We start from the raw sequence: 8,111 nt of genomic DNA, 5'->3' as shown, positions 1-8,111 counted from the left end.
GGAAATGGCTCAGTTATATAAACACCCATTATGGGGTTACCCCAAGAGTGCTAGCCTAATTCTCTGGTTTTCCCAATATTTCCACACCATGCCTCTGTCAGATTGCTTCTCTAAACCATCTGGCCCAAAGTTAGATATTCTCTGAGGCACTTAGATTTCCCCTAAGCCATGTATCTTCTTGCATGGAGTCTAGACTTCGTTTGCCTGCTAAGCAGCTTCAGTTGTGTCTGACTCTTGTGGTCCCATGGACTATAGCCCACCAGGCTCTTCTGTCCATGGAACTTTCCAGGCAAGAATACTGTAGTGGGTTGCCATGCCCTCCTCCAGGGAATCTTCTGGACCCAGGGATCCAACTCACGCCTCTTTTTTTCTCCTGAACTGGCAGGCGGGTTCTTTACCACTAGTGCCATCTGTTGTTGTTGTTCAGTCACTCAGTCGTGTCTGACTCTGACCCCATGGACTGCAGTCCACCAGGCTTCCCTGTCCTCACAGCATCCTTGAGGTCAGCAATAAAAAGACTGTTCAATTAAAAGATCAGGCACCCTGGTACTTCCTCCTCTGGCCTTGTGACTTTAGGAGACTTGCAAACAGGTGGGTTCACACCTGCCCTTCCTTCTTCCAAGGGTAGAAAGTGTCTGGAGACTGTGTGGACCTGGAACCTTTGGTAACTGTGAAGCATGTTTGATAATTATGAATTTTTTTTTTTTTAATATGAGAGTTTGCTATTGTAACTTAAAAGATAGCCTCCAGATAGAATTCAAGTGTCTTTACAATGCTCACAAAGGCTGGAAAGAAGGTGGACTCTGACAGTTGAGATGTGCTTGGGGAGTGTAGCACGCTCCAGTGTGGAGACATTCATGTTTCTAGAAGCTCAGGAGGTGGTGTGTGTGTGTGTTGTTGTGGGGGACAGGGAGTGTCCCCACAGAGGGAAACCATTTCAGCAGAGTGTGTGAAAGTACTGAGGCTAACGTGCCTGTCTGGTGTGCCTGTGTGGCTCAGCTCCTGGTGAGTTGAGAGACCTGGTTTCCGGTTTGGTGGCCTTGAACCTGTCCCTCAGCCCTTCCTTGAGCCTCAGTCTCCTCATTTTTAAATGAGGCTGTTGGGCTGGTTGATGTCTCAGATCTCTCCTAGCTCCATCATCATGCTAACCATCCAGCCTGGGCATGGCGCAGCCTTCAGCTCCTGGTTTTACTGTCAGAGTTTTGTTTCTGGGTCTCTGTTCCAGAGGGTCAGCCACCCTGTGTTGATGACTCCTCCCGCTGGCCTCTGTCCCTGAGCTGCGTTCAGTGAAACACTAGAGTTGGGCTTTTTGGAAGTTCTCTCTTACTCACTGAAAATGCAGGAAGCTTGAATGTGAAACCCACTCGTCAAAAAGAAAACACACACACACACACACAGAGCAAGAAACCACAGGGCCTATCAGCCTGTCGTCATCAAGCAGACAAGAATAGTGCAGAAAACTCTAGGCAGAGAGGAAATGAACTTGAGAGAAGGGGGAACATAGTGCAGAGAGGAGCGAGAGAGGGTGGGTGTGGAAAGGGAGAACTGGAGCGCAGGGGCCCCGGGATGCTGCGAGGATGGAGGACGTGGTGGTGAAGCAGGGCTTCCTGTACCTCCAGCAGCAGCAGACTTTTGGGAAGGTAGGAAGAGCACCGTTGGTCTGGGGCTGGGCTGAGAGGTGGTGGAGGGTGGGGTGCTAGAGACTTTCCGGAGAGGAGAGGAGGCCCTGGAATGTTCCAAAACCCTTATGGGATGATGGAGACTGCCATCTGCCATACTGGGCGCAGAACAAAAGCTTGGGAGGGCTCGTTCCTTAGCAGCCACTTGCTCCCTTGGGCAGCCTCCGCATCATGGTCTTTGCTGACAGCCGTAACCCCAGGAGGAGGGGATACCAGAGGACTCTGACTCTTTCTTGTTCTGTGGTGACTTCTCCTCACTGGGACACATTGGGAGGGACTCGTCGGCACAGTGGAGGGTATATTTTGGGATGGCTGGGGATGTTCCTTCCTCCTTTCCTGCCCAGTGGGGTGCGTTTGGCTGCTTTTGAACTTGAGCCGGGGTCTCTGGGAGCCAGGGCCCCCATCGTGTCTAAACTCCTTTTCCTTCTTTTGGCCTCTTTGAATAGGGAAGTCCTCCTTCCCTCAGGGGACCCACCCCAGGGTTCCTCTCTCTCTCTCTGTCCCTATCATGGCCTCAGGGCATGAGTCAGGAAGGTTCAGAAGAGTCAGCAAGTTCCTGGGGAACAGGGCCTTCTGTGGGGCCTCATGCAGAAAGAGGAGCTCCCCAGTCTGGTCTCTCAGGCTGCCCTCCTCACCTCTTCTGGGCTTCAGGACTCACATGCTTTCTGCCTCTCACCTGGGATTCCCTGTATTGAGCTTGCCCAGTCTCCCTGCAGTTGTCTTCATGGGGCTCACCACTGTGCCTTTTTTTTTTTGCCTCTGGCTTCCTCCCTGCTGTCACTGGAGGCCTCTTTCTGGGTCACTTGGGGTGCATCTTCAACACATGCTAACTCTTAAGGCCTGTGTTAGGCCCTCTGTCTCCTTGGGTCTCCTGTGATCTTCCCCTACATCTCCCCCTGGGGTCCTCCTCTCCCCGCTGGTCACCATCTCTCCATCTGGGGGCAGAAATGGCGCCGGTTCGGGGCGGCACTGTATGGAGGTTCAGGCTGCGCACTGGCCCGGTTGGAGCTCCAGGAGGGCTCGGAGAAGTCACGCCGGGGAGAGGCCCCCCGGAGGGTGATCCGCCTCAGTGACTGCCTGCGGGTGTCCGAAGCCAGCGGGGAGGCCAGCAGCCCCCGGGACACCAGCACCTTCTTCCTGGAGACCACGGAACGCCTGTACCTGCTGGCCGCCCCCACCGCCGAACGTGGTGACTGGATACAGGCCATCTGCCTCCTGGCCTTCCCTGTGAGTCGTCCAGGGCTGCAGAGAGGATGTGGGGCACTGGGCGCCTGCCGAGGGCAGGTGTTGTGGGAGTCAAGGTCAGGATGCTGAGGGTGGTTCTTTGGTGGGGAGCGGATCCCAATTCAGAATAAAGATGGGAGGGTATGGGGGGTGGGGGCGGAAGACTGAGTGCATTTTGCAAGAAAGCTTAGGGTGGCCAGAGGTGGGGCTGGAGATGGCGATGGTGGTGAATGTTGGGCCTTCTCCCCAGGGTCAGCGGAAGGAGCTGTCAGGGCTGGAGGGGAAGGGTGGTCGGCCCCGCATGGAGGAGAACGAATTGTACAGCAGCGCAACCACAGGTGAGGGGGCCCCCACTTCGGCCCCGGCTGCTCTCTCCAGGGCGTAGGGGGGAGGAGGTGAGGGCTGGCCGGCAGCGGCCCAGTCTTCCTGCCTTGTGGTTGCCCCCGGCCCCAGCCAGCCCCTTATCAGCTGCTCCGCATCGCTTCCTGCCCGGCCCAAGTTTGGGGAGGCTGGCCTGCCTTAAATGTCAGCTCTTCACCCTTGGCCTGCTCCCTCTGATCCAGGCCCCACTGGTGGCAAAGGGCCTGGCTGAGGGACCCAGGTGAAAGTGCTGGTCTGGAATTCTCCCTTGATGGGACCTGAGCAATCGTCTGTAAAAAGAATGGTTTCCCTTCTGTGGATCTAAGGTGTCCTGCAGCAAGGGAGCTTTTTGCTGACAAGGCAGTCCCCCTCCTGTCCTCTTGCCTAGCCCTCTGGGGGCTGCCTGGGGGGAGCAGGAAGACACAGGGCAAGGGGTGCATCCAGACTCCACCCCTCAGAGGGTCCCCCCGCCCCCGCCATGGCCTCAGCAGAGGGTGGGTAGGCAGGGAGAGCTGGGGTAGCGCCTGCAGCTGTGGCAGGAGGGATGGGGAGGCAGCTGGGTTGGGGCGAACAATGAGATGGAGGAGACAAAGTTGTGACTCTGGCGACGGGAGCAGGAAGGATGTGGCCACGGAGGAGACAGGGTGCACGATGCCTCCTGGGGGAGGGGATGGAGGTTCCTGGCATCTTGGGGAGTCTGACCTGGCACAGGGTAGCTAAGCCTTCAGAACACAGGCACCAGGGTCATGGGGCCACCGATATTATTTTTCTTTTGGAGACCTGGCCTGCTTATTTAGAGCAATGGTGAACAATCCGCCTGCTAATGCAGGAGACGCCGGAGACCCATGTTTGATACTTGGGTCAGGAAGATCCCCTGTAGAAGGAAATGGCAACCCACTCCAGTATTCTTGCTTGGAGAATCCCATGGACAGAGGAGCATGATGGGTTATAGTCCATGGGGTCACAAAGATTCGGATACAACTGAGTGACTGAACACTCACGCACACAGAATTGAAAGAGGTTGGCTGTTTTTCCCATGAACTGTGTCTCCTCCCCAGGGACACCCCGAAAGGAGTTTGCTGTGACCATGAGACCCACAGAAGTCAGTGAGAGGTGCCGGCTCTGGGGATCCTACACCCTCCGGATTGGGGAGAGTGCCCTGGAGTTGTGGGGCGGCCCCGAGTTGGGTACCCAGCTATATGAATGGCCTTACAGGTTCCTGCGGCGCTTTGGGCGGGATAAGGTGAGCAGGGGCTGCTGGGGGTAGGGCAGAGGAAGGATGAACTATGTGAGAAAAGAGAGTGTCAGGGAGACGGCCAAGGGGCCTTCCAAGGAAGAGGAATGGAGGAGGGAGAAAAGATGAGATAAAGGCCGGCAGAAGAAAATCAGCCCAGCCCAGGGGCTGGAGGAGAGAACCCGGGGAGGGAGACATGGAGGTAGAGGTGGGGGAGAAGGAAAGAAGAGGAAGCCCTGGGTGGGGAGTAGTGGGCCATGTGGAGGTTGAACTCTGTGCCAATCTTCATACTCGGATGGATGGAAGGAAGAAGGAAAAAGGAGAGGGGTTTGTTTGTAATAAAAGACTTGGAGGGAGGGAGAGGAAGCAGCTTGGGGAGAAGGCCAAGCAGTTCCCCGGCCGGAGGGAAGTTGGAGGTGATATGTTTGTGATTGGAAACTGGGTATAGGAGCAGCTGGCCTCCCAGTAATAGGCTTTCTCCCCCACCCAGGTAACCTTTTCCTTCGAGGCCGGCCGGCGCTGCGTCTCAGGAGAGGGCAACTTTGAGTTCGAGACCCGGCAGGGCAATGAGATCTTCCTGGCCCTGGAAGAGGCCATCTCTGCCCAGAAGAACACCGCCCCTCCTGGGCCCCAGACCCAGCCAGTCCCAGTCCCCACGGTGCTGCCTCGGCCAGAGAGCCCCTACGCCCGACCCCACGACTCGCTGCCACCACCGTCGCCCACCATCCCGGTGCCCGCTCCCCGGCAGCAGCGCGGACTAGAGGGGGAGTATGCCGTGCCCTTCGATGCAGTGGCCCGGAGCCTGGGGAAGAGCTTGAGGGGCATCCTGGCTGTCCCTCCCCAGCCCCTGGCCGACCCTCTGTACGACAGCATCGAGGATCACCCGCACCCACGACCCGACCACATATATGATGAGCCGGAGGGGATGGCCGCCCTGGCCCTGTATGACAGCCCGCAGGAGCCCCGGGGTGAGGCCTGGAGGAGGCAGGCCACAGCTGACAGCGGCCTCAAGCATGGCTACATAGCAGGACAGGACTTTGCCGCCTCTGGCTGGCCACAGGGGACCGAGTATGACAATGTGGTACTTAAGAAAGGCCCAAAGTGATGGAGCGTGGAGGAGATGCGATCCCCATGGGACGCCAGTGCTGGAGTCCTGTGCACGCAGTGCCAAAGTTAGAGGCTGGTGAGAAGGGGCTGGAGGGTCAGGCAGGCCTCCTCTTCCAGCTTCTGCTGGTGGCTCCTGGCCACTGTATGCCAAGAGCCCTGCTCTGCTCCTTCTTGAACCCTCGGCTTGACTGCTTTAGTCTGGTCTGAGGAATTGTCCTCTCCAGGGCACGCGGCATGAGTCACCATCAGGGCAGGAAGAGTGCCCTGTGGAGACCGCCCTTCTCCTACTCCTTCTCCACTTCCTCTTCTTTTGCCACCCCCACCGGCCTAAATGGAACCTCCAGCATTTAGAGGACAAAAGGATGTCAGCAAATTGCCCTGATTCCTTGGTCTGTGTGGGCCACCTTTTCAGGGGACAGCCTTGGCCCCAGGCATGCAGGAGGATGGCTGCTGCTTTCTGCCAGTTTTGGACTTCTCTGTGGCATTAAACGTTTCGGAAATATTTCTGTGCAACATGAGAGTGTGGGAGGTGGGGATGGGACAGGCACGGCCCTGCTGGGGGTGGATACTTCGACTGGTCACCACTGACACCGCCTCTCCCAGCAGCAGGATCCTCTCTGGGCATCAGCTGGGTCCCCATGTCTGGCCACAGTGGTAGGGGTCTGCGCAAGTCAGGGCACCTGGGAAAGATGCTCAACCCTTTGATAGGGTATGGTCAACACCTAAAAAATAGTGAGAAAGTTGTGTGTGTGTGTGTGTGTGTGTAAACCTGGAGTGGAAGACAGGCAAGAGTAGAAATGGGACTCATCCCTTGCCTTTCTAAGACTTACTCTCTTTGTCTGTAAATTGAGGGAGTTTCTCCATTTGGGCGCTGAGAGCCCTTCCTGTTCTGAAGTTCCGCATTGGCCTTTGTGTTTCTATTGGGTTGGCCCAAAAGTTCCAACCCAGTATTTCCCTGAAGGCTCTGTGTAGTCCCCTTTCATCAAAACCTGCTTTCATGGAAAGGGCTGTCAGTATGTTTCTGCTGCTGGCCAATTCAGCCAGTATTACGGGGCACTGTTTGTAAAGCCTCCCTTCGCCTCGTGATGCTTATAGTCTAGAGGTGGGCTGAGATGAGGACACAGATGTCTATCACAAAAAAGGATGTAAGTTTCACAAGAGGAGAATCAAGGCCTGGGGGTCAGGGGAGATAGCTGTTCACTGGGGGACCAAGAAAGGCTTCATATCAAAGATGGCACTTAAGGAGGCCCTTCAGGGTAGGAAGGGATATGAAAAGAGGATCCTGGTAGAAAAATGTGAGTGGAGGCATTGGGGGAAGTACATACATGCCCAGGAAAGAGTTCTGTATTAAGAATGGAGGGGAAGGTAGGAGGGAGGTTCAAGAGGGTGGAGACATATGTATGCCTGTCTGCCTGCTAAGTCGCTCAGTTGTGTCCAACTCTTTTCGACCCTATGGACAGTAGTCTGCCAGGTTCCTCTGTCCATGAGATTCTCCAGGCAAGAATACTAGAGCGAGTTGCCATTCCCTTCTCCAGGGGATCTTCCCAACCCAGGGATCAAACCTGTGTCTCCTACGTTGTAGGCAGATTCTTTACTGCTGAGCCACCAGGGAAGTCTGGACATACGTATACTTACGGCTGATTCATGTTGATGTGTGGCAGTAACCAACACAATATTGTGAAGCAGTTATCCTCCACTTAAAAATAAATAAATAGATAAAAAAGAATGGAGGGGACCATGGGGCAATCTAGTTGAGAAGGCAGATTCTAACTCTGTTGTGCAGGAATTTGTACCTAATTAAAGGGGAAGGAGGAATGACAAGGCTTTACTTTTTAAAAGTTTTATTATAAAAAATTTCAAACACACATGAAAGTGGGAGGAGTAGTGTAATAAATACCCATGAATCCGTTAATTAGCTTCAAGCATTATCAATACATGGCCATCACATTGACAAGGCTTTTAAGCAGAGAATCCCATAGAGCTCTGTGTTAGGTCAGTAAACCCTCGGGTTACTTGGAAGATGGACTGGGGACACAGTGAGCTGAGGGGAAGGGGAAATTCAGAAAGACTGGGGGTCCAAATGCTGTGGTAGAGCCAGGGCTTGCGGATCTTGGAGTCACATTGGGTGTGGAACACAGGGAAATGGGGTTTTGCGGAGAGATTTGGGTTTGTAGAAGAAGGTGAGCTTAGTTTCTAACAGTTTTAGGCTAAGATGGCTTGACTCTCTGAAGGGCATGACAACCCACTCCAGTATTCTTATCTGGAAAATCCCAGGGACAGAGAAAAATGGGGTCACAAAAAGTCGGATACGAACTGAAGTGACTGAGCACCCATGCACCCACGCATGGTTTTACTCTATCCAGCTAGAGGGGTCCTAGCAGCAGCTGGAAATGGGCTCCAGAGCTGGGAGGGAAGCAAGATAGAGACCAATGGGCTGCCCAGCTTCCCATGTGGGTTGTGGGCACCTTTGATCTCAGCTCACGCTTTTGCCCACTTTTAAAGGAATT

At 54.8% G+C, this 8,111-nt stretch overlaps 1 protein-coding gene across 2 annotated transcripts; it reads left to right on the top strand.

Moving 5' to 3' along the window:
- The first annotated feature begins 1,485 nt into the window (after nt 1–1,485).
- On the top strand, nt 1,486–6,106 carry DOK2 (docking protein 2). Of its 2 annotated transcripts, XM_081513162.1 has the most exons (5): nt 1,486–1,640; nt 2,625–2,906; nt 3,154–3,241; nt 4,322–4,506; nt 4,988–6,106. In XM_081513162.1, the coding sequence occupies exons 1-5, from the start codon at nt 1,578–1,580 to the stop codon at nt 5,600–5,602; spliced, it is 1,233 nt and encodes a 410-aa protein (XP_081369288.1). In that variant the 5' UTR covers nt 1,486–1,577; the 3' UTR covers nt 5,603–6,106. The 2 variants fall into 2 exon arrangements, with proteins under 2 accessions (XP_081369288.1, XP_081369299.1); XM_081513173.1 differs by lacking the exon at nt 2,625–2,906.
- The last annotated feature ends 2,005 nt before the right edge of the window (nt 6,107–8,111 follow it).

This window comes from Giraffa tippelskirchi, chromosome 1, assembly GCF_054371585.1.
Source record: "Giraffa tippelskirchi isolate mGirTip1 chromosome 1, T2T-mGirTip1v1.2.pri, whole genome shotgun sequence".
Taxonomy (NCBI): domain Eukaryota; kingdom Metazoa; phylum Chordata; class Mammalia; order Artiodactyla; family Giraffidae; genus Giraffa; species Giraffa tippelskirchi.
Note: the sequence above shows the minus strand (reverse complement) of the source record. Positions and strands in the feature narration are given on the sequence as shown.